The sequence below is a fragment of the Mizuhopecten yessoensis genome, unplaced genomic scaffold, assembly GCF_002113885.1.
Source record: "Mizuhopecten yessoensis strain PY_sf001 unplaced genomic scaffold, ASM211388v2 scaffold10753, whole genome shotgun sequence".
Lineage (NCBI taxonomy): Eukaryota > Metazoa > Mollusca > Bivalvia > Pectinida > Pectinidae > Mizuhopecten > Mizuhopecten yessoensis.
In genome coordinates, this window is record NW_018408704.1 from 44,086 (window position 1) to 70,996 (window position 26,911).

The window sequence follows — 26,911 nt, forward strand, 5'->3', positions numbered from 1 at the left end:
AAGTCAGGTGTCAGTACAGAGAGTAGCCAGGTTTTGTTGTATATATAACAGGATGTCCTTAAGTCAGGTGTCAGTCCAGAGAGTAGCCAGGTTTTGTTGTATATATAACAGGATGTCCTTAAGTCAGTTGTCAGTACAGAGAGTAGCCAAGTTTTGTTGTATATATAACAGGATGTCCTTAAAGTCAGGTGTCAGTACAGAGAGTAGCCAGGTTTTGTTGTATATATAACAGGATGTCCTTAAGGTCGCGAAGTGAGCTTATGCCATGGCGCGGTGTCCGTCGTCCGTCTGTTGTTCGTCCAGCATCAATATTTTACTTTAAACGACTTTTTCTTAATAACCAAAAGGCCTAGTGTGATGATATTTGGCCAGCAGCAAACTGGGATGAAGGGCTACAAAGTTTGTTAAAAATTAATGACCTTCACCTATTTTCAAGGTCACAGGGGTCAAATATGTTCAAAAACATCTTCTCGATAACCAAACTGCCCAGGGAGATGATATGTGGCCAGTAGCATGCTTGGGTAAAGCATGCTACCACCAGTGGGATTGAGAATATTTCATTGAAAGTTGAAAAGTTACCATTCTCACTGCTCAGTCTTTGTAGTCAGATGACCGTTTAGGCCCATGGGCCTCTTGTTTAAACAAATTCTTATTAATAAACAAAAGATACAAAGAAGAGATGTTTGATCTGTAGCTTGATTTAGTCCAATTTTTAGCTCACCTGCTGGAAGGGCAAGTGAGCTCATCTCATGGTGTGGCATCCGTCGTCCACCTGTTGTCTGTCAACTTTTTCTTTAAACAACTTCTTCCGAAGAACAGACAGGCCTAAAGTCATGATATTTGGCTGAAAGTTTCATTGGCAGGTGCCGGGAAAAGTTTGAGAACGAAAAAGGAACCTGACCTACTTTCAATGTCACAGGGGTCAAAAGTGTCAAACACTTCAAACATCTTCTTCTGAAGAACTGAATAGGGATAGAATCTTCATATTTGGCTGGTGGTTTCGTGGGATAGAGTCTGACAAAGTTTGATAATGATAATGACTTTGGCCTACTTTCAAGGTCAAAGCAGTCAAATATGTCAAACTCTTCAAACCACTTCTTATGAAGAACTAGACGATATAGAATCTGCATATTTGGCTGGTGGCTTCCTGGGATAGAGCCAGACAAAATTTGAGAATGAAAATGACCTTGACCTACTTTCAAGGTCACGGGTCAAATATGTCAAACACTTCAAGCGACTTCTTCTGAAGAACTAAAGGGTATAGAATCTTCATATTTGGCTGGTGGCTTCCTGGGATAGATCCTGACAAAGTTTGAGAATGAAAATGATCTAACCTACTCAGGGTTGCCAACTCTCATGGCGTGAGACAAAAACACTAAAATGTCCTAAAACGTCCTTACTCACGCTAAAACATGTCTCACGCCACGTGAGCCATAAATCTCACGCATTCAAAAATAGTCTCCCTCCATCCCACGCGAAGCCACAAATCGGCAATTTATAGCTTGGACCGTACAAAGGGAAACAACTCATATTGCAATGTTGTGCTTTGGAAGTGAGCTGACGCGAGGTGTCGCTTTACATCCGGTGGAAACGAATGTAAATAATATCGTAAGGTGAGTTGTTTTCACTCATAAACTTAATATTGAGTGTACCTATCGCGCTGAAAAGAAAGTTCTACTAGTAATGTCGTCGTGTATTGGGAAATATTGTTGTCGGGGCGTGTCTTCACAAATATTAACAGAAAACGATTCTTGAAACACGAACAGACGAATGACTGATGAAAAGTTCAAAGTTATTTTTGCAGTATAACTATAAGTGGCGAATATGATGTAACGTTAACACACCAAAGACATGTAGAACTAAACACTTTTCAATCTGATGTGATGAAAAAAAATAACGAGTTTTGTGAAGTGCTTTGACATGTTGGATAGACGTAGTACGTAGGTATACATAATCATGCAACAAATTAATTGAATCGAATATTTCAGACATGGTACAAGTAAATGATCAGGGTCTGTTTGTTGCTTTGGATACTGTACTGTAGTAGCCAGAAATAATTGGAAAATATTTTTCACTGTCATTATCATTATCTGCTGGCTAAAATAAATTTGTTATCTTTCATGTTAATGACCTTTTCATATTACTACTATTGTAAATTTCTTGCTTTTAATATGAACTGTTATGCATTTTGACAGGTCATGAAAGATCCCATGCGATACTAGCAATATTGACAGCAAAACAAAAAAGTGACTGGTACCTGTTCTAGCCAAGAAAGAAATTGTTACAAGAAACAAGTCCATTGATTATAATATGTTGCATTTCTGATGTCAAGTTGTTTGTGTGATAAATAAAAATCTAATATATATCTGCAAAAAAAGTGTCGTTTTTATTTACTGCAAAGATCTTGAAGTAAAAAAATCAACAATGCAGATGTTACAGTAATCAGTGAAAGCCAGGATTTGTTTGATACATAGGTAAATGTTATCTTAACACTTGAAAAAGACCTTACGCCGCGACGCCGTCAAAAGTCTCACACTTAAGAAAACCCAGTGGAGGGAGATCTCCCACACTGGACTCCTTAGAGGTTGGCAACCCTGCCTACTTTCAAGGTATCAGGGGTCAAATACATGTATCAAACAACTTCTTTTGAATAATCGAAAGGCATAAAATCATAATATTTGGCTGGTGGCTTCTTAGGATAGAGTTCACCAAAGTTTGCAAATTAAAATGACCTCAACCTACTTTAAAGGTCACAGAGGTAAACAACATTTCAAATGATTTGTTCTGAAGAACCAAAAGGAATGGATTCACAAGATTTGGTTGGAAGCTATTTGGGATAGAGCCACTAAAGTTTGAGAAGGAAAATGACCTTGACCTTCTTACAAGGTCACAGGGAAAAATATATCAAACACTTCAAACAACTTCTGAAGAAGAACCAAAAAGCATAGAATCATATAATAATATTTGGCTGGTAGTTTTAACTGTTGGAGTCAACAAAGTTTGCAAGTGAAATGTTTATAGTACAGTATAATATTTAATGAGAATATTTTGCTATGACTGCTTAAATATTCAGGTGAGCAATACAGGCCCTCTGGGTTTAAGGTTACTGCATGTGTGAGATTTACACCAGGTGAGTGATGCACGCCCATTAATGGCCTGTTGTCTTGTATGTTTCGGGCAGTCCTTAAAGTCAATAAAGCAACATTTCACTCTGTTTTTAACCTCACTGTAGATAAAAAACATGTTTTTGTAAATTTCTTTCAGTTCTGCAGTGCTTTAAGTCTGACCTTTCTGTTTCCTTTCCTGCCAGAAATGATTGTGGTAAGTCTTAAATTGATAGATAATTTTCATTTACTGAGGTTTTACATACTCAATTATGTCTGGCCGTCCTCAAGTACATGGTAGCTGCAATACAGGAGTAGTTACCAGGTAATCTGTCTGCAAGCAACTGAGCTGTTGTGAGGACATTTAACATCAAACAAACAGTACCAGGTAGTTAATGAAGATGATATCAAGTTAGGTTACTGGTCAGATGCTTTGAAGTTGATCAAATCGATTATTTGTACATGATCATACTCATATCGGTCTGCATACAGTAGTAGAAAGAGACTGGTTTGGATAGATACTCAGTAGTTTTCAAAGGCTTTCTGCAACTGCTGTCCAGTTTAAGGAGCTAAAGATTTTATCGACAATTCATGATAGGATTTTATAAAAATATTAATTTGTGTTTTGAAAAAAAATATTGCAGCATTTTACTTTTACTCTGATATTTCTTGTGTGACAGGGATTTGGTTATGAGGAAGAGGACAAGGGCTATTATGCTGGTCTTGTAGCTTCTGCAGTATTTGCTGGCAGGGCTGTGGGAAGGTAAGTAACATGATGGGAGGGCTGTAGGAAGGTCAGTAACATGATGGGATGGCTGTGGTGTGGTAAGATATATGATGGGAAGGCTGTGGGGTGGTAATTATAAGGTATATGATGGGAGGGTTGTGGGGTGGTAAGGTATATAATGGGAGGGCTGCTGTGTGGTAAGGTATATAATGGGAAGGCTGTTTTTTGGTAAGGTATATGATGGGAAGGCTGTGGGAAGGTAAGTGTGGGGTGGTAATATAAGGTATATGATGGGAGGGCTGTGAGAAGGTAAGTAACATGATGGGAAGGTTGTGGGGTGGTGAGGTATATGATGAGATGGCTGTGGTGTGGTAAGGTATATGATGGGATGGCTGTGGTGTGGTAAGGTATATGATGGGAGGGCTGTGGAGTGGTAAGGTATATGATGGGAATGCTGTGGGATGGTAAGGTATTTGATGGGAAGGGCTGTGGGGTGGTAAGGTATATGATGGGAGGGCTGTGGGGTGGTAAGGTATATGATAGGAAGTCTGTAGAGTGTTAAGGTATATGATGGGTGGACTCTGGGGTGGTAAGGTATATAATGGGAAGGCTGTGGGGTGGTAAGGTATGTGATGGGAGGGCTTTGGGGTGGTACGGTATATGATGGGAGGGCTGTGGGGTAGTAAGGTATATGATGGAAGGGCTGTGGGGTGGTTAGGTATATGATGGGATGGCTGTGGGGTGGTAAGGTATATGATGGGAAGGCTGTGGGGTGGTAAGGTATATGATGGGAGGGCTTTGGGGTGGTACGGTATATGATGGGAGAGCTGTGGGGTAGTAAGGTATATGATGGAAGGGCTGTGGGGTGGTTAGGTATATGATGGGATGGCTGTGGGATGGTAAAATATATGTTGGGAGGGCTGTTGGGTGGTAAGGTATATGATAGGAAGGCTGTAGGGTGGTTAGGTATATGATGAGAGGGCTGTGGGGTGGTTAGGTATATAATTGGAGGGCTGTGGGGTGGTAAGGTATATGATGGGAGGGCTGTCGGGTGGTAAGGTATATGATGGGAGGGCTTTGGGGTCGTTAGGTATAAGATGGGAGGGCTTTGGGGTGGTACAGTATATGATGGGATAGCTGTGGGGTAGTAAGGTATATGATGGAAGGGCTGTGGGGTGGTTAGGTATATGATGGGAGGGCTGTGGGATGGTAAAATATATGTTGGGAAGGGCTGTAGGTAGGTAATTATGTGGTTGTGAAGTATATGATGGGAGGGCTGTGAGAAGGTCAGTAACATGATGGGAAGTCTTTGGGGTGGTAAGGTATATGATGAGAGGGCTGTGGCGTGGTAAAGTATATGATGGGAAGGGCTGTGGGGTGGTAAGATATATGATGGGGAGGGATGTGGGGTGGTAAGGTATATGATGGGGAGGGCTGTGACAAGATCAGTAACATGACAGGAAGGCTGTGGGGTGGTGAGGTATATGATTGGAGGGCCGTGGGGCGGAAAGGTATATGATGGGAGGACTGTGGGATGGTTAGGTATATGATGGGAGGCCTATGAGGTGGTAAGTTTTATGATAGGAAGGCTGTAGGGGGGTAAGTATGTGGTGGTAAAGTATATGAAGGGAGGACTGTGAGAAGGTCAGTAACATTATGGGAAGGCTGTGGGGTGGTAAGGTATATGGTATATGATAGGAAGGCTGTAGGGGTGTAAGTATGTGGTGGTAAAGTATATGAAGGGAGGACTGTGAGAAGGTCAGTAACATGAGGGGAAGGCTGTGGGGTGGTAAGGTATATAATGATGGGAGGGCTTTGGGGTGGTACAGTATATGATGGGATAGCTGTGGGGTAGTAAGGTATATGATGGGAGGACTGTAGGATGGTTAGGTATATGATGGGAGGGCTGTGAGATGGTCAGGAACATGATGGGAAGGCTGTGGGGTTGTAAGGCATATGTTAGGAAGTCTGTAGGAAGGTAAGTACGTGGGGGTAAAGTAGGAAGGTCAGTAACATGATGGGATGGCTGTGGTGTGGGAAGGGATATGATGGGAGGGCTGTGGGCTGGTAAGAATTATGATGGGAGGGCTGTGGGGTGGGAAGGTATATAATGGGAAGGCTGTGGGGTGGTAAGGTGTATGATGGGGAGGGCTGTGACAAGATCAGTAACGTCAGTAACATGATGGGAAGGCTGTTTGTTGGTAAGGTATATGAGGGGAAGGGTGTGGGGTTGTAAGGTATATGATGGGGAGGCTGTAGGGAGGGTAGTACGTGGTGGTAAAGTATATGATGGGAGGGCTGTGGTGTGGGGTGGTAAGATATATGATTGGAAGGCTGTGGGGAGGTAATTATAAGGTATATGATGGGAGGGTTGTGGGGTAGTAAGGGATATGATGGGAGGGCTGTGGGGCGGAAAGGTATATGATGGGAGGACTGTGGGGTGGTTAGGTATATGATCGGAGGCCTGTGAGGTGGTAAGTTTTATGATGGGAGGCCTGTGGGGTGGTAAGGTATATAATTGGAAGGCTGTGGAGTGGTAAGGTATATGATGGGAAGGCTGTGGGGTTGTAAGGTATATGATGGGGAGGTGTGTTGGGTGGTAAGGTATATGTTGGGAGGGCTGTTGGGTGGTAAGGTATTTGATGAAAGGTATATGATGGGAGGACTGTGGTATGGTTAGGTAAATGATGGGAGGCCTATGAGGTGGTAAGTTTTATGATGGGAGGCCTGTGGGGTGGTAAGGTATATAATTGGAAGGCTGTTTGTTGGTAAGTTATATGATAGTAAGGCTGTGGGGTGGTAAGGTATATGTTGGGAGGGCTGTTGGGTGGTAATGTATTTGATGAAAGGTATATGATGGGAGGACTGTGGGATGGTTAGGAATATGATGGGAGGCCTATGAGGAGGTAAGTTTTATGATAGGAAGGCTGTAGGTGGGTAAGTATGTGGTGGTAAAGTATATGAAGGGAGGGCTGTGAGAAGGTCAGTGGGGTGGTAAGGTATATGATTGGAGGGCTGTGTGGTGGTAAGGTATATGCTATGAGGGCTGTGGGGTGGTAAGGTATATGGTATATGATAGGAAGGCTGTAGGGAGGGTAGTACGTGGTGGTAAAGTATATGATGGGAGGGCTGTGGAAGGTTGTGGGGTGGTGAGGTATATGGTTGGAGGGCCGTGGGGCGGAAAGTTATATGATGGGAGGACTGTGGTATGGTTAGGTAAATGATGGGAGGCCTATGAGGTGGTAAGTTTTATGATGGGAGGCCTGTGGGGTGGTAAGGTATATGGTATATGATAGGAAGGCTGTAGGGGGGGAAGTATGTGGTGGTAAAGTATATGAAGGGAGGACTGTGAGAAGGTCAGTAACATTATGGGAAGGCTGTGGGGTGGTAAGGTGTATGATGGGGAGGGCTGTGACAAGATCAGTAACGTCAGTAACATGATGGGAAGGCTGTTTGTTGGTACGGTATATAATGGGAAGGCTGTTAGTTGGGAAGGTATATGATGGGAAGGCTGTTTGTTGGTACGGTATATAATGGGAAGGCTGTTAGTTGGGAAGGTATATGATGGGAAGGCTGTGGGGTTGTAAGGTATATGATGGGGAGGTGTGTTGGGTGGTAAGGTATATGTTGGGAGGGCTGTGAGACTGGTAAGGTATATGATGGGAGAGTTATTGGGGAGTAAGGTATATGATGGGAGGGTTATTTGGTAGTGAGGTATATGGTGGGAGGGCTGTGGGATGGTAAGATATATGATATGAAGGCTGGGTATATGATGGAAGGGCTGTGGGGTGGTTAGGTATATGATCGGAGGCCTGTGAGGTGGTAAGTTTTATGATAGGAAGGCTGTAGGGAGATGGGAGGACTGTGGGATGGTTAGGTATATGATGGGAGGCCTATGAGGTGGTAAGTTTTATGATGGGAGGCCTGTGGGGTGGTAAGGTATATAATTGGAAGGCTGTTTGTTGGTAAGGTATATGATGGGAAGGCTGTGGGGTTGTAAGGTATATGATAGGAAGGCTGTAGGGAGGGTAGTACGTGGTGGTAAAGTATATGATGGGAGGGCTGTGAGAAGGTCAGTAACATGATGGGAAGGCTGTGGGGTGGTAAGGTATATGATGGGAGAGTTATTGGGTAGTAAGGTATATGATGGGAGGGCTGTGGGATGGTAAGATATATGATATGAAGGCTGTAGGGAGGATAGGTATATGTTGGGAGGGCTGTTGGGTGGTAAGGTATTTGATGGGTGGCCTGTGGGGTAGTAAGGTATATGATAGGATGGCTGTAGGAAAGTAAGTATGTTGTGGTAAAGTATATGAAAGGAGGGCTGTGACAAGATCAGTAACATGACAGGAAGGCTGTGGGGTGGTGAGGTATATGATTGGAGGGCCGTGGGGTGGAAAGGTATATGATGAGAGGACTGTGGGGTGGTTAGGTATATGATGGGAGGCCTGTGAGGTGGTAAGTTTTATGACAGGAAGGCTGTAGGGGGATAAGTATGTGGTGGTAAAGTATATGAAGGGAGGGCTGTGAGAAGGTCAGTAACATGATAGGAAGGCTGTGGGGTGGTGAGGTATATGATTGTAGGGCCGTGGGTGGTAAGGTATATGATGGGGAGGGCTGTTGGGTGGTAAGGTATATGTTGGGAGGGCTGTGAGACTGTCAGTAACATGATGGGAAGGCTGTTTGTTGGTAAGGTATATGATGGGATGGCTGTGGGGTGTTAAGGTATATGATGGGAGGGCTGTGGGGTGGTAAGGTATATAATGGGAAGGCTGTTTGTTGGTAAGGTATATGTTGGGAAGGCTGTGTGGTGGTAAGGTATATGATATGAGGGCTGTGGGGTGGTAAGGTATATAATGGGAAGGCTGTAGGGAGTTAAGTATTTGGTGGTAAAGTATATGAAGGGAGGGCTGTGAGAAGGTCAGTTACATGATGGGAAGGCTGTTGGGTGGTAAGGTATATATTGGGAAGGCTGTGGGGTGGTAAGGTATATGATGAGAGGGCTGTGGGGTAGTAAGGTATATAATGGGAAGGCTGTGGGGTGGTAAGGTATATGATGGGAGGGCTGTGGGGTGGTAAGGTATATGATGGGAAGGCTGTGGTGTGGTAAGGTATATGATGGGAGGGCTGTGAGAAGGTCAGTAACATGATTGGAAGGCTGTTGGGTGGTAAGGTATATAGTTGGAGGGCTGTGGGGTGGAAAGGTATATGATCGGAGGGCTGTGGGGTGGTAACCGTATATGATAGGAAAGCTGTGGGGTGGTGAGGTATATGATTGGAGGGCCGTGGGGTGGTAAGGTATATGATGGGGAGGGCTGTTGGATGTTAAGGTATATGATGGGGAGGGCTGTGGGGTGTTAAGGTATATGTTGGGAGGGCTGTGAGACTGTCAGTAACATGATGGGAAGGCTGTGGGGTGGTAAGGTATATGATGAGATGGCTGTGGGGTGGTAAGGTATATGATGGGAGGGCTTTGGGGTGTGAAGGTATATGATGGGAGGGCTGTGGGGTGGTAAGGTATATAATGGGAAGGCTGTTTGTTGGTAAGGTATATGATGGGAAGGCTGTGTAGTGGTAAGGTATATGATATGAGGGCTGTGGGGTGGTAAGGTATATAATGGGAAGGCTGTTTGTTGGTAAGGTATATGATGGGAAGGCTGTGTAGTGGTAAGGTATATGATATGAGGGCTGTGGGGTGGTAAGGTATATAATGGGAAGGCTGTTTGTTGGTAAGGTATATGATGGGAAGGCTGTGTGGTGGTAAGGTATATGATATGAGGGCTGTGGGGTGGTAAGGTATATAATGGGAAGGCTGTTTGTTGGTAAGGTATATGATGGGAAGGCTGTGGGGTTGTAAGGTATATGATAGAAAGGCTGTAGGGAGGTAAGTATGTGGTGGTAAAGTATATGATGGGAGGGCTGTGAGAAGGTCAGTAACATGATGGGAAGGCTGTGGGGTGGTAAGGTATATGATGGGAGGGCTGTGGGGTGGTAAGGTATATGATGGGAGGGCTGTGGGGTGGTAAGGTATATGATGGGAGGGCTGTGGGGTGGTAAGGTATATGATGGGAGGGCTGTGGGGTGGTAAGGTATATGATGGGAGGGCTGTGGGGTGGTAAGGTATATGATGGGAGGGCTGTGGGGTGGTAAGGTATATGATGGGAGGGCTGTGGGGTGGTAAGGTATATGATGGGAGGGCTGTGGGGTGGTAAGGTATATGATGGGAGGGCTGTGGGGTGGTAAGGTATATGATGGGAAGGCTGTGGGGTGGTAAGGTATATGATGGGAGGGCTGTGGGGTGGTAAGGTATATGATGGGAGGGCTGTGGGGTGGTAAGGTATATGATGGGAGGGCTGTGGGGTGGTAAGGTATATGATGGGAGGGCTGTGGGGTGGTAAGGTATATGATGGGAGGGCTGTGGGGTGGTAAGGTATATGATGGGAGGGCTGTGGGGTGGTAAGGTATATGATGGGAGGGCTGTGGGGTGGTAAGGTATATGATGGGAGGGCTGTGGGGTGGTAAGGTATATGATGGGAGGGCTGTGGGGTGGTAAGGTATATGATGGGAGGGCTGTGGGGTGGTAAGGTATATGATGGGAGGGCTGTGGGGTGGTAAGGTATATGATGGGAGGGCTGTGGGGTGGTAAGGTATATGATGGGAGGGCTGTGGGGTGGTAAGGTATATGATGGGAGGGCTGTGGGGTGGTAAGGTATATGATGGGAGGGCTGTGGGGTGGTAAGGTATATGATGGGAGGGCTGTGGGGTGGTAAGGTATATGATGGGAGGGCTGTGGGGTGGTAAGGTATATAATGGGAAGGCTGTTTGTTGGTAAGGTATATGATGGGAAGGCTGTGGGGTGGTAAGGTATATGATGGGAGGGCTGTGGGGTAGTAAGGTATATGATGGGAAGGCTGTGGGGTGGTAAGGTATATGATGGGAGGGCTGTGGGGTGTTAAGGTATATGATGGGAGGGCTGTGGGGTGGTAAGGTATATGATGGGAAGGCTGTTTGTTGGTAAGGTATATGTTGGGAAGGCTGTGTGGTGGTAAGGTATATGATATGAGGGCTGTGGGGTGGTAAGGTATATAATGGGAAGGCTGTTTGTTGGTAAGGTATATGATGGGAAGGCTGTGGGGTTGTAAGGTATATGATAGGAAGGCTGTAGGAAGGTAAGTACGTGGTGGTAAAGTATATGATGGGAGGGCTGTGAGAAGGTCAGTAACATGATGGGAAGGCTGTGGGGTGGTAAGGTATATGATGGGAGGGTTGTGGGGTAGTAAGGTATATGATGGGAGGGCTGTGGGATGGTAAGATATATGATATGAAGGCTGTAGGGAGGTTAGGTATATGTTGGGAGGGCTGTGGGGTGGTAAGGTATTTGATGGGTGGCCTGTGGGGTAGTTAGGTATATGATAGGATGGCTGTAGGAAAGTAAGTATGTTGTGGTAAAGTATATGAAAGGAGGGCTGTGACAAGATCAGTAACATGACAGGAAGGCTGTGGGGTGGTGAGGTATATGATTGGAGGGCCGTGGGGTGGAAAGGTATATGATGAGATGACTGTGGGGTGGTTAGATATATGATGGGAGGCCTGTGAGGTGGTAAGTTTTATGATAGGAAGGCTGTAGGGGGGTAAGTATGTGGTGGTAAAGTATATGAAGGGAGGGCTGTGAGAAGGTCAGTAACATGATAGGAAGGCTGTGGGGTGGTGAGGTATATGATTGTAGGGCCGTGGGTGGTAAGGTATATGATGGGGAGGGCTGTTGGGTGGTAAGGTATATGTTGGGAGGGCTGTGAGACTGTCAGTAACATGATGGGAAGGCTGTTTGTTGGTAAGGTATATGATGGGATGGCTGTGGGGTGTTAAGGTATATGATGGGAGGGCTGTGGGGTGGTAAGGTATATAATGGGAAGGCTGTTTGTTGGTAAGGTATATGTTGGGAAGGCTGTGTGGTGGTAAGGTATATGATATGAGGGCTGTGGGGTGGTAAGGTATATAATGGGAAGGCTGTAGGGAGTTAAGTATTTGGTGGTAAAGTATATGAAGGGAGGGCTGTGAGAAGGTCAGTTACATGATGGGAAGGCTGTTGGGTGGTAAGGTATATATTGGGAAGGCTGTGGGGTGGTAAGGTATATGATGAGAGGGCTGTGGGGTAGTAAGGTATATAATGGGAAGGCTGTGGGGTGGTAAGGTATATGATGGGAGGGCTGTGGGGTGGTAAGGTATATGATGGGAAGGCTGTGGTGTGGTAAGGTATATGATGGGAGGGCTGTGAGAAGGTCAGTAACATGATTGGAAGGCTGTTGGGTGGTAAGGTATATAGTTGGAGGGCTGTGGGGTGGAAAGGTATATGATCGGAGGGCTGTGGGGTGGTAACCGTATATGATAGGAAAGCTGTGGGGTGGTGAGGTATATGATTGGAGGGCCGTGGGGTGGTAAGGTATATGATGGGGAGGGCTGTTGGATGTTAAGGTATATGATGGGGAGGGCTGTGGGGTGTTAAGGTATATGTTGGGAGGGCTGTGAGACTGTCAGTAACATGATGGGAAGGCTGTGGGGTGGTAAGGTATATGATGAGATGGCTGTGGGGTGGTAAGGTATATGATGGGAGGGCTTTGGGGTGTGAAGGTATATGATGGGAGGGCTGTGGGGTGGTAAGGTATATAATGGGAAGGCTGTTTGTTGGTAAGGTATATGATGGGAAGGCTGTGTAGTGGTAAGGTATATGATATGAGGGCTGTGGGGTGGTAAGGTATATAATGGGAAGGCTGTTTGTTGGTAAGGTATATGATGGGAAGGCTGTGTAGTGGTAAGGTATATGATATGAGGGCTGTGGGGTGGTAAGGTATATAATGGGAAGGCTGTTTGTTGGTAAGGTATATGATGGGAAGGCTGTGTGGTGGTAAGGTATATGATATGAGGGCTGTGGGGTGGTAAGGTATATAATGGGAAGGCTGTTTGTTGGTAAGGTATATGATGGGAAGGCTGTGGGGTTGTAAGGTATATGATAGAAAGGCTGTAGGGAGGTAAGTATGTGGTGGTAAAGTATATGATGGGAGGGCTGTGAGAAGGTCAGTAACATGATGGGAAGGCTGTGGGGTGGTAAGGTATATGATGGGAGGGCTGTGGGGTGGTAAGGTATATGATGGGAGGGCTGTGGGGTGGTAAGGTATATGATGGGAGGGCTGTGGGGTGGTAAGGTATATGATGGGAGGGCTGTGGGGTGGTAAGGTATATGATGGGAGGGCTGTGGGGTGGTAAGGTATATGATGGGAGGGCTGTGGGGTGGTAAGGTATATGATGGGAGGGCTGTGGGGTGGTAAGGTATATGATGGGAGGGCTGTGGGGTGGTAAGGTATATGATGGGAGGGCTGTGGGGTGGTAAGGTATATGATGGGAAGGCTGTGGGGTGGTAAGGTATATGATGGGAGGGCTGTGGGGTGGTAAGGTATATGATGGGAGGGCTGTGGGGTGGTAAGGTATATGATGGGAGGGCTGTGGGGTGGTAAGGTATATGATGGGAGGGCTGTGGGGTGGTAAGGTATATGATGGGAGGGCTGTGGGGTGGTAAGGTATATGATGGGAGGGCTGTGGGGTGGTAAGGTATATGATGGGAGGGCTGTGGGGTGGTAAGGTATATGATGGGAGGGCTGTGGGGTGGTAAGGTATATGATGGGAGGGCTGTGGGGTGGTAAGGTATATGATGGGAGGGCTGTGGGGTGGTAAGGTATATGATGGGAGGGCTGTGGGGTGGTAAGGTATATGATGGGAGGGCTGTGGGGTGGTAAGGTATATGATGGGAGGGCTGTGGGGTGGTAAGGTATATGATGGGAGGGCTGTGGGGTGGTAAGGTATATGATGGGAGGGCTGTGGGGTGGTAAGGTATATGATGGGAGGGCTGTGGGGTGGTAAGGTATATGATGGGAGGGCTGTGGGAAGATCAGTAACATGATGGGAATGCTGTGGGTTGGTAAGGTATATGATGGGAGGGCTGTGGGGTGGTAAGGTATATGAAGGGAGGGCTGTCGGGTGGTAAGGTATAAGATAGGAAGGCTGTAGGGAGGTAAGTATGTGGTGGTAAAATATGAGATTGGAGGGCTGTGGGGTGATAAGGTATATGATAGGAAGGCTGTAGGGAGATTAGGTATATGCTGGGAGGGCTGTGGGGTGGTTAGGTATATGATGGGAGGCCTGTGGGGTGGTAAGGTATATGATAGGAAGGCTGTAGGGAGGTAAGTATGTGGTGGTAAAGTATATGATGGGAGGGCTGTGAGAAGGTCAGTAACATGATGGGAAGGCTGTGGGGTGGTAAGGTATATGATGGGAGGGCTGTGGGGTGGTAAGGTATATGATGGGAGGGCTTTGGGGTGGTAAGGTATAAGATAGGAAGGCTGTAGGGAGGTAAGTATGTGGTGGTAAAATATGTGATGGGAGGGCTGTGAGAAGGTCAGTAACATGATGGGAAGGCTGGCGGGTGGTAAGCTATATGATGAGATGGCTGGGGGTGATAAAGTATATGATGGGAGGGCTGTAGGATGGTAAAATATATGATTGGAGGGCTGTGGGGTGATAAGGTATATGATAGGAAGGCTGTAGGGGGGTAAGTATGTGGTGGTAAATTATATGATGGGAGGGCTGTGAGAAGGTCAGTAACATGATGGGGTATGTGGTGGTAAATTATATGATGGGAGGGCTGTCAGAAGGTCAGTAACATGATGGGAAGGCTGAGGGGTGGTGAGGTATATGATTGGAGGGCTGTGTGGTGGTAAGGTATATGATTGGAGGGCCATGTGGTGGTAACCGTATATGATTGGAAAGCTGTGGGGTGGTGAGGTATATGACTGGAGGGCCGTGGGGTGGTAAGGTATATGATGGGGAGGGCTGTGGGGTGGTAAGGTATATGATGGGGAGGGCTGTGGGGTGTTAAGGTATATGTTAGGAGGGCTGTGAGACTGTCAGTAACATGATGGGAAGGCTGTGGGGTGGTAAGGTATATGATGAGATGGCTGTGGGGTGGTAAGGTATATGATGGGAGGTCTTTGGGGTGTTAAGGCATATGATGGGAGTGCTGTGAGAAGGTCAGTAACATGATGGGAAGGCTGTGGGGTGGTAAGGTATATGATGGGAGGGCTGCGGCGTGGTAAGGTATATGATGGGAGGGCTGTGGGGTGGTAAGATATATGATAGGAAGGCTGTAGTGAGGTTGTGTATATGATGTGAGGGCTGTGGGGTGGTTAGGTTTATGATGGGAGGCCTGTGGGGTGGTAAGGTATATGATAGGAAGGCTGTAGGGAGGTAAGTATGTGGTGGTAAAGTATATGATGGGAGGGCTGTGGGGTGGTAAAATATATGATGGGAGGGCTGTGGGGTTGTAAGATATATGATAGGAAGGCTGTAGTGAGGTTAGGTATATGATGGGAAGGCTGTAGTGAGGTTAGGTATATGATGGGAAGGCTGTGGGGTGGTACGGTATATAATGGGAAGGCTGTCGGGTGGTAAGGTATATGATGGGAGGGCTGCGGGATGGTAAGGTATATGATGGGAGGGCTGTAGGGTGGTAAGGTATATGATGGGAGGGCTGTGAGAAGGTCAGTAACATGATGGGAAGGCTGTGGGGTGGTAAGCTATATGATGTGAAAGCTCTGGGGTGGTAAGGTATATGATGGGAGGCCTGTGGGGTGGTAAGGTATATGATAGGAAGGCTGTAGGGAGGTAAGTATGTGGTGGGAAAGTATATGATGGGAGGGCTGTGAGAAGGTCAGTAACATGATGGGAAGGCTGTGGGGTGGTAAGGTATATAATGGGAGGGCTGAGGGGTGGTTAGGTATATGATGGAAGGCCTAAGCGGTGGTAAGGTATATGATAGGAAGGCTGTAGGGAGGTAAGTATGTGGTGGTAAAGTATATGATGGGAGGGCTGTGAGAAGGTCAGTAACATGATGGGAAGGCTGTGGGGTGGTAAGGTATATGATGGGAGGGCTGCGGGGTGGTAAGGTATATGATGGGAGGGCTGTGGGGTGGTAAAATATATGATGGGAGGGCTGTGGGGTGGTAAGATATATGATAGGAAGGCTGTAGTGAGGTTGTGTATATGATGGGAGGGCTGTGGGGTGGTTAGGTTTATGATGGGAGGCCTGTGGGGTGGTAAGGTATATGATAGGAAGGCTGTAGGGAGGTAAGTATGTGGTGGTAAAGTATATGATGGGAGGGCTGTGGGGTGGTAAAATATATGATGGGAGGGCTCTGGGGTGGTAAGTTATATGATAGGTAGGCTGTAGTGAGGTTAGGTATATGATGGGAAGGCTGTGGGGTGGTACGGTATATAATGGGAAGGCTGTCGGGTGGTAAGGTATATGATGGGAGGGCTGCAGGATGGTAAGGTATATGATGGGAGGGCTGTATGGTGGTAAGGTATATGATGGGAGGGCTGTGAGAAGGTCAGTAACATGATGGGAAGGCTGTGGGGTGGTAAGGTATATGATGTGAAAGCTCTGGGGTGGTAAGGTATATGATGGGAAAGCTGTGGGGGGGTATGTTATATGACAGGAAGGCTGTGGGGTGGTAAGGTATAATCAATAAAATCCTTTTCCTTCTGTGGGATTTTATCCAAATTTTACCTGGAGCATCCTTGAGCAAAGGGGACTAACTTTTATATAAACAGAGGGTGTGACCTCTCTGGTTGCAGTGTTGCAGAGCCCAATAGGGGCATTTGAGGTTTAAATCTTTAAAATTCTTCTTCTGTACCATTGGAGGGATTTTATCTTAAATTTTGCCTAGAACATCCTGGTGCAAAGTGGACTGAATTTTGTATAAACAGAAGGTGTGGGCCCTCTCAGTGCAGAGGGGTGGCCCAAAATTTGAATTTGAGGTTTAATTCTTCAAAATCCTTCGTTCTTCTATTGGAGATTTATCCAAATTTGGCCTGGAGCAACCTTGCACAAAGGGTACATATAAATGGAGGGTGTGGCCCCTCTTAAGTGCAAAGTTGCAGAGCCCACTAAGGGAATTTAAGGTTTAAATCTTCAAAATCCTTCTTCCTCTGTTCCATTGTAGGGATTTCATCCAAATTTGGCCTTGAGCAGAATAAAGGGAGGTGCGGCCACTCTGGGTGCAGAGTATCAGGCCCTTATAGGGGAATTTGAGGTTTAAATCTTAATGATCCTTCTACTTCTGTACCATTAGAGGGATTTAATGTAATAATTTGAATAATTTCCCATGGTTTGTTTTATTGTCCAGGTGAGGGATACAGGCCCTCTGGGCCTTTTGTTTCTGACTTTTATTGAGAAATTATATGACTTATGTTTTTCTTATTGTATTTTCAGTTATTTTTGGGGCTGGCTGTCAGACAGGTATGGACGACGGCCAATTATGATGATTACCGTATTTGGAAATGGATTTTTCTCATTGGTGTTTGGATTTACCTACAATCTTCAAATGGCTATTATTTCTCGCTTCCTCACAGGACTCGCAAATGGTAAATAATTAAATATGCAAAATATTAAAAATCTGTGTTGCATTTTTCCCAACCAACCCTAGATTTTAATCAGAAAGCTGTTTAAATCATACCACAGATTGGTCACATTTAATAAAATTCCCTGTATAGTCAAATCTTATTAATCCAAACAGTTGGATTACCAGAGAAAGTGTCCAGATTAACAAGTCTACAGCAAACAACATATTCATTAGTTATTTTTTATTAAATCAGTATTTTGAGTACATTGGCACCTCACAAATTGCCCCTATAGATGTGATACATGTTTACTTAAAAAGGTTTTTCCCTGCGTTTTGTCAAAAATGATAACGGTAAACCTCCGATTGAAAAAAAAAAAAAAGTATTGTCAAACCTATTAGAATTACACGAAATTATAGCTGCTAAAATAAAGAGTAGTTCAAACTATCCAAGTCGAGATCGGCTAAAACCACGGCAAACAGTCAAGTCGTTGATACGGAACAGCGGTAATCTGGAGATGAATAATGGTACATATATCTTTCTTATCCTTATTTACATATTAATAATCTATTGTTAAGTTCAATCGCAATGTAGAGACAAGTATGTAGGCCGCAAAGCAGTAGATGTTTTCTAGAGTATTAACGGAAGTTCAATTGTAATGTATCAGAATGCGGAGGGTGGGAGGAAACTGTAATTACGGATTAATAGTTTGATTGACCACCTGGTCAAATATTTTTGATGTGGCACATGTAAAGGTTATATATAAGTAATAAATCAGGGATCAGTGGCCAGGTTGTGATCGTGACAAAATACACACGTGTGACAATACCGCGCTTTGTGTACTGTAAGGATCGGGCTTAAAGATGTTTGACTGGCGAGTGCACATAATTACAAGAAAAAAACTCAATCACCGGTAACATGTGGCGTATTTATGTATAAATTGTCTGTAATCGATGACATCAATGGTCACACATCATGAGTACTACCTGTTATTCAGTAGTTAACGCTGTCTATGCGAAAATGGATCAGTTAAGCGAATTTCGCGTGGCTATTATTGCATAGCCGATAGCCAACCTCGATCAATAATCTTCCTTTTCATGTCAGGAGCATAACTTTACCCGCATTTAAGGTAGGACCATGAATCTTGGTGTGTACATCACTCATACATTCGGTTAAAAAACTTATTCAGTTTAAACGCTGAATGTATGAGTGTCTTAAAAAGAGGAAATTATTAACAGAAAACATTCAAATGTTTTGTAAAAATACATTTAGTAAAACAAGGGATGTAGTTTCTTTTTGGGCTGTTAAAAAATCTATGCCTTATGTTTTCGATTGAGCCAACCTCGATCGAAATTGTGTGTTCGAACAATCCGAAACGTGTGTAAGCAGGGTTGGAACTATTACTAGACAGAAAATCAATATTTTAATTATTCAAAAGTGTATTCAAATTATTTGCCTATTGGAACTGACCGAAGGACTGTAATCATTAATAGCTTGACCTAGAATTTTGCTGTAGACATCTCACAGCTAGACAAGAGTATCCAAACTAGAGATAATTGTATCTAAGAAATTAGACTACATTTGTGCATGTATTTCCAGTAAAGATAATTATCAGTGTCAATTTTCTTAAAACAACTTTCAATCAACTACTGCTTGAATAACCAAAAGACCCAGGAAAATGATATTTGGCCAGTAACTGCCACCAAGTTCATTCAAATGAATGACCTTGAGAAAGATATGTTAAAAACTTTAAATGACTTCTGATCACCAGGGTGATGATATTTAGCCTGTGAGTAGCATGCTGGGATGAAGGGTTACCAAGTATGTTCAAATTAATGACTTTCATTCATATTGATGGTCACAGGGGTCAATTGTCTCAAAAAAACTTTAAATGACTTTTTCTGAATAACCAAAATGGCTAGGGTGTCCACTGATGATATTTAGTCAGTAACATGCTGGGATAAAAAGTAACCAAGTTTGTTCAAATGAATGACCTTCATTCATAGCGAAGGTCACATGGGGTCAAATGTCTAAAAAAAACATTCTAAACAACTTCTTAATAACCAAAAGTCCCAGTGTGTTGATAACTGGCTTATAATATACTTGGTGGAAGTCTGTCAAGTTCAAGGTCACCGGGGTCAAATACGTAGAAATATTTCAATAACTTTTTCTAAATAACCAAGGCCCAGTGCAAAGATATGTAGACAGTAGCTTGATGAGATAAGGTTTGTTCAAGTTTGTTCAATTGAACTACCTTTACCCGTATTCGAAGTCACAGGGGTCAAATATTTTTAAGCAGATTCTTCTGAATAACTAAAATTAATAGGGTGGTGATATTTGGCCAATAGCATGCTCAGATACAGAGCTATCAAGTTTGTTCAAGTGAATGACCTTGACCCACTTTCAAGGTCACATAAGGTCAAATGTATATAAACTGGAGGTTAAGGTCACCGAGGACATTAGTAGTCGTATTTTACATTGGTCTCCACAAAACTTGTGTGTTGTGTGTATTGTTCCTATTGTTGGGGGATATGACATTTGACAATAGGAAACATATCTAGAGCTTTGGATGTGTGAAGCAGAATTTTTCTAGTGATTTAGACAATTTTATATCAAAAACAATACTTACCACGTCCAATTATTATGCAAATGATCTCCAACTACCAGTTCTTTAACTCCCAAAGGAAAGTTTAAAATGCCCCGCGAAAATACGAAACTACTCCCTGTCCAAACCGGACATATGGGTGTAGGATGCGTGCGCACCTTCAATTTCCTCTTTTCTTCAACTCGAAGAAGCACATGGCTGCTATTTTTACCCTGGATTTCGTTCAAGTTTTCCGAGGGTGGTAACCTGTGTCATTGATTGTTTTCATTCTTTGTTTATCATACCAGTTTCCCTACTATTGTTTATCTATCTTTTTTGCCTTTTTTCACCGTATTTCGGTACCATTGCCACGTGTTTTGGTCCCGTTCGTTTTCGTGAGTGTGTACTTCACTTTCGTTTTCGTTTACGGTGATTTTTGTGAATTTAAATTATTTTATTTTACAAATAAAGGCTGACTTGTTAATTTATCTTGTTGTTTGTGAATCATGAAGGAATCCTCCAAATCTGACAAACGGAGTAAGAGGAAGAACAAGGCTAGTTCCTCCTCCGGTAGTACCGGCGACCCCACAGAGAGTCCTTCGGCAGGTACCTCGTTGGCAGAGGCCCTTCCGGGTCCCAAGACTACCCAGCCCTTGGCTGGCTCTAGTCTAGAGAGCACAGGTATTGGCTATCCTGTTGCCAGGGAGGTTGGTCCCCCTTCCATTGGTGTTAGTTCATCTCTAGAAAGGGTGGGCCCTCCTCCTCCTCCAGTCTCTGACTTTTTAGTCAGTCCTGGAGCATCTGTTGGTGGGGATAGAGTCATGAATTATCTGGGCCCCACAGAGTGAAGCAGCACTGCCACCTCTCATGACTCTTCACGGTCCCTTCTCCTTCCTGGTCAGGTATCCGGTATCAACCCTGTCGGGGTCGATTCCGTGCCAGCTTGCACCATACGGAACCCATGGGCCGCCGCCCATGGGTAATGGAGAAGGTGACAAATCTGACAAGAGTTCGGGCGACACCCCATGGTCTCGGGTATGAGTCCTTTGGGCCTCATGCTTCGGGTACTAGGCATCATGGTTTTGGTGCTTTCCAGCAGCAAACTGGTCATATGTCTAGCCCTCGGCCTTTCATTTCTGGTTTCGCTACGGGAGGGAGTGGCGGTTCACCTTTTCCTTTTGGTCAGGGTATTCCTTCCCATATACCCACTGGTCAGTTTGGTCAATACTGGGGTCACTCCTTTCCTTATGGTCCTAGCGCCCCATTTCCTCAGGGATTTGGGTACAACTTGGGTTATGCTCCGGGATTTAATCAGGGTTGGGGACCGGTCTCACCTCAGCAGGTTGGGGGCTCGCTGAATTCTCAGCTTCTACCCACCTCTGGGGCTCGGGAGGATGTTGTGTTTAAAAGACCTATTACGGCTTTTAAAACATCTCGCTCCAAGACCAATATCCCCGCCTCTCGTAGGTCTTCAGAGTCTCATCTTGGCCCTTCAGAGTCTAAGAGAGCTAGTAAGAGGACTTTCTCAGAGAGTCTCCAGAACTCTACCTTGCCCTTAACAGTAGACACTTCAGTGACTACTTCCAGGAGAGGTACTGAAATGGAGAAGGGGGACAGGGACCATGACATCCTCAGCCTGTCAACTGGAAGTGTGATGACTGAGTTTCAGTCGGAACCTCCTTCACCTCGTCATGATTCAGATTCTTCGGATTCTGAAGATGATGAGGTGTCGGCTGAGATTGAGGTAGAGACTGAGGTTGAGGCTGAAGCCCACCGTGCTCTGGCTGGCATGCGACGTAGCCAGAATCATCGGGGAGGAGTAAAATCCTCCTCCTGCGGCGTCTGCCATTACGGAGGCTACAACACTGCTGAGTCAGCTTGTTCCGTCTAAGGTTTCGGCTTGTTCCGACAAGTCTTTGCCTGGGGGTTCTGTTGTTTCCTCGGCTTTAGCCGTCGCCCGTGCTAGGATGGCAGAGAAGGCTGCTTCGTCCTCTCGTGCATCTGGTGCATCTGGCCGGCAGTTGAATTTGGCAGATTTATCTGAGGCTAGGTCATCGGACTACGCCATTCACAACGCCAAACTTGAGAGTCAACCAGCTAAGCTGGAAACTCACGAGCTTCGGCAATGGCCAGGACCGGCGACCGACCAGGTGGTATTCTCTGCGAAGGAACACCACAAACTGGAGAAAATCCTGCGGCTTTCTCTCCAGGTACTCTCATATTTTGATTTCCTGACGGTGACCCTTTTCCGTTTATTGGAAGTGCCCATCGGGGAGTCGGAGATTGATGAGAGTGACAGACGGGCTGTGCAGGATAGGGTGACCTAATCCTTGCACAACTGTCTGAAGGCCTCTGCAGCTTTGCAGTGTACACTGCTGGCCAATTTGGTTCTTACCAGGCGAGCCTCTGTGCTTAAAGGTAAGCCTATTGAGGAACCGTACCTTTCCCGGCTTTTGTCCCCTCCCTTCAAGGGAGCGTGGCAACAGACAACTCAACTGTTGTAGCTTATCTGCAGAAGCAAGGGGGTACCAGGTCTTACGTCTTGTGTGCCCTTGCCATTCCCATTTTGCTACTTTGCCAGGAGTTGTGCCTAACCATTCAGGTCAAGTACCTTCCGGGCAGACTCAATGTCCTTGCAGACACCCTGTCAAGACATCTTCAGCCGGTTCTGACAAGTGGCAGCTTGATCCATCCATATTCCGAGCAATATGTCTGGTTTGGGACAGGCCTCATGTAGACCTATTTGCCATAGCCTTGAACCATCAGTTGCCGACATTTGTGTCTCCCGTTCCAGATCCAGCAGCATGGGGAGTAGATGCTCTGTCTCTGGACTTGAAGGGGTTGCAGGCTCACGCCTTTCCCCCTTCAACTTGGTGGCCAAGGTCCTCCAGAAGTACGAGGAGCAGCCTTGCTCCCTAATTCTGGTGGCTCCCTTGTGGCCGAGGCAACCATGGTTTCCTCAGCTTCTGTCGTTTCTGGTGAAGAGCCTCTGGTCCTCCCACCCAGGTTGAACCTGTTACGTCAGCCGAGGTCCAGAATCATGCACTCCCGCCCGGCTATACTCCACCTTCACGCGTGGAGGCTATCTCCGGTGGTCTCGCGCAGAAGGGGTTTTCTGGACCGGTGTCAGACTATTACTAGGTCCATCAGGTCTTCTTCAGCGGCAGTCTACCAGTCTAGGTGGAGCATCTTCTGCGATTGGTGTGGTTAGAGGCAGATTGATCCACTCAAGGCCTCTGTTCCCCTAATTGCAGATTTTTTACTGCATTTGTTTCGCAGTAAGAAATTAACTCCTAGTACCATTGCCGGCTATCGGTCGGCTATAGCTGGTATCTCATCTTATGCAGGGCGACCAGAGGTAGGATCTTCCTTCTCCTTGTCCGCCCTCATCAGAGGCTTTACCATTGAGAGACCTAGAGTTAGGCGTCTAACTCCTCAATGGGATTTAGCTTTGGTTCTGGAGTCACTTTTGGGTGCTCCTTACGAGCCTTTGAGTCAAGCCTCCTTAAAATGCTTGACTTTCAAGACTGTGTTTCTTGTCACCCTTGCCTCGGGGAGAAGGCGTAGCGAGGTTCATGCCTTATCAGCGCATTTCTACTGTTTACATTTCGGGAGGAACTACTCCTGCGTGACTATCAGGACGGAACCTTCTTTCCTCGCCAAGAATCAGGTTCCGGGGTTTTCTCCGGAACCTATCCGCATTCCTTCTCTCTCTGACCCGGTTGGTAAGGACGAGCGTGATCGTCTTCTCTGCCCTGTCAGAGCTCTCAGATTTTATCAGGACAAGACAGGGGGGATCGTGTATCACAGTCTTGGCTTTTTCTGCCCATTAAGAGTGGCCACTCCAGTATTTCAGCACAATCCATCTCCCGATGGATTTGCCAGGTTATTAGGCTGGCTGATGAGTCGTCTTCTGATGATGTCAGAAGGCTATTCAAGGTTAGGGCACATGAGGTTAGGGCTCTGGCAGCGTCTTGGGCCCTTCTCAATGGCTCTCCCTTTTCAGAGGTTATGTCCTCAGCCTTTTAGAGAGGACATAGTACCTTTACAGAGTTCTATCTGAAATCACTGTCGTCCTTCTCAGACAAACTTTACTCTTTGGGTCCGGTGGTTGTTGCCCAGTCAGTGGCTCGCCCACCCACCTCAGTAGAGTGTTCTCTGTTTTATGATTTTTTTATGAGTTAGCATGGCGACAGAAAATATTTGCTTGGCAATGATCTTTCTGTCTTTTAATTTGGGATGCTCTGTTTAAGAGCTTTTCCTCGGTATTAAGGTTCCAATTGATTGTGACCAGTGTACCGCCCTCCTGGATTAGCCATGGTCCTGTGGATTGGAGTATCCACTAGGTAAGACGAATTCGCATAATAATTGGACGTGGTAAGTATTGTTTTTGATATAAAATTGAGATTTTTTTATGTAAAACCCATTTTTATGATAAAACTACTTACCACATCAAATGTGAGTCCCACCCTCCTCCCTAGCTCCTCCGGCTCCTTTAGGCTTTTTGCTTTTACGTGTTTTGTTTGCGTTTCGAATAGAGGAAGTTGGAGGTTCACATGCATCCTACACCCGTATGTCCGGTTTGGACAGGGAGTAGCTTCGTATTTGCGCCGGGCATTTTAAACTTTCCTTTGGGAGTTAAAGAACTGATAGTTGGAGATCATTTGCATAATAATTGGACGTGGTAAGTAGTTTTATCATAAAAATGGGTTTTACATAAAAAAACTCAAGTTTGCTTATTTCACGTAACAAAGACTGTTTTCGACATGCTTGAGTGACCAAGATGGTGACCACTGTCAATGCACATACACATACCTGATTTGAAGACATATAGGTTATCTAGGTATACACTTGTGTTGAACTATATACACAGTGGACGATGCCGTCATCTCGGATTAGTACCAGTGCAAGTGCCAGAATTAAAGGGAAAGGCATATTGAGTGATGTTTCGTGTAACACTACAGATATGGAGGACAAGTTAGACCAAATGAACAACACTTTGATGACAAGGGAAGATATAGTGTTCCGAATGAATAAATTCAAAGAGGAAATAAGATAAGAAAACAAAGAAATAATACAAATGTAAGAAGGGCGAGTGTTTGACTTGGAAGCAGAAAATGAAGATTTAAAAGAGACAATTTCGAGATTAGAAAAGCAAGTGATCAACGCATAAGAGAGACAGGATACAGCAGGGAAGAAAGAACTCGATCAGAATATTAGGACTAAAGGACATTGATAAAAATGATTTACAATTAAATTTCAACAATGATAATAGGCATAAACATAAAGTATATATATATAAATATATATTGAATTTAGTACCGGAATGTGACATCTGTACGGGGCTAAACACCTTTCTTCAACCATGGGACAAACCTTTCTGTAAAAAGGAATATTCACGAGATGAATTTCCCTTTTCAAATGTTTTCATAAAGTGCATATATGCAATGACAAACTACACGCGTATAAAAAAAGAGAAACGTTTGTGATTATTTTTTTATTACATTGTACAACTCAATATCTTTTGCCAATTATTTTTTCTATACCATGCATAAAAAATTATGTATACTCTCTTTCCCACTTTCACTGTCTCCATACGCTAACACTTAGTAGTCATATGAGCCATCACACACGCTAAACTGTATGGCAAAACCACTACGTGTACATGTAGAATATGTGTCAGATATGGGACGTGTTGAGCTACTTGAGTTAATTATATTTTTTCAATACTTTCATAGATTAAAGCATTCTTGTCAATGGACCCTTTTTTACTAGTGGGGCGACACCTAAGGGGTGTCCCAGATGGAATGAAGTGTAGAGGGCAATAACTCAACATGAAATTGAAGAAACTGTTTGAGTGTTTTAACAAATTTGACCTCTTTGACCTTGAATAAGGTTCAAAGGCATTTCCTTTTGCAAAATTTGTCTGGTATAATGCTGCTGTGAAGGCAAAGAAAAAGAAATGGACAAAAATTTACCTTCGGACCAGGTGAACTAACAAGAGTAGTGTAGGGCGGAACAATATACGCCTGTCGTATGCCATATAGTGTTATATATTAACTTGCATTAAAATAAGATTTGCATCACCTTAAGAGTGGCTAGCTAGCTATATATAGCATGCTATAAATCTCACCTTTCACTACAAAGTCAATGTTCGATTTTCTTTAATTTTCTAACAGTTTGAGGAAAACAAGTAATCAAAAGATTAGTCTCCAACTCATTATATTAACACAACTTGATATCATGATTATGAAGCCTACCAAGTTTCGAATAAATCGATAGAAAACTGTAGATCTCCGGACAAGATTCAAGTACTAGAAATAAACAAAGGGCAATAACTTCTGCAAAAATAGTCGAATCAAATTTTTGTTCAAAGAAACATAACTATATATCATGACTATAACGATTTCCAAGTTTCAAAGAAATCGGTCGTAAAATGTTGGAGGAGATCGGCGGATAAAATCAAATACTGAAATAAACGAAGGGCAATAACTTTTACAAAAAATGTCAAATCAAAAATCTTTTCAGGGAAACAACATGTTATGATAATAATAAAGCCTAACAAGTTTCAAATAATTCGATCAAAAATTGTAGGAGGAGATCTCCAGACAAAAAAACAAATACTGAAAAACACAAAGGTCAATAACTTTTTTGCAAAAATATTCTAATTTTTTTTCATATCATGATTATAAATTAATATATACCAAGTTTCAAAGAGATCGGTCCATAAATGTAGGAGACGGTCAATGACGATCGGACGATAATACTCCCGTCAAATTTGACCGGCATATAAAAATGGGATCAGTGGACAGTTTCTTATGATCATTGCTACATATCTGTATTACCAGGTTGGAAACAGAGATGACAGTAATGTCATATACATGACATTTTGAAATCTTGGCTGTTATGTCACTGTTTATCTATTTGAGAATTAGTGTCTGTTGCTAAAAACAAATATAAGCTGAAGTTTGGATAGGATTTCTGTTGTTCATTATCACCGTGTAGGACTGACACCGGATATAGCTAGTACCGAATCGGGCATGGAAG

At 44.5% G+C, this 26,911-nt stretch overlaps 1 protein-coding gene across 6 annotated transcripts in view; it reads left to right on the forward strand.

Annotated features, from left to right (window-relative positions):
- Positions 1-26,911, forward strand: part of LOC110462150 (protein ZINC INDUCED FACILITATOR-LIKE 1-like) — a 129,939-nt gene that overhangs the window by 42,997 nt on the left and 60,031 nt on the right. For all 6 annotated transcript variants that reach the window (XM_021515988.1, XM_021515993.1, XM_021515989.1 and 3 more), the window contains 3 exons: positions 3,265-3,321; positions 3,785-3,867; positions 17,153-17,304. In XM_021515988.1, coding sequence (XP_021371663.1) covers positions 3,265-3,321; positions 3,785-3,867; positions 17,153-17,304 — 292 coding nt within the window. The remainder of the gene's footprint in view (positions 1-3,264; positions 3,322-3,784; positions 3,868-17,152; positions 17,305-26,911) is intronic.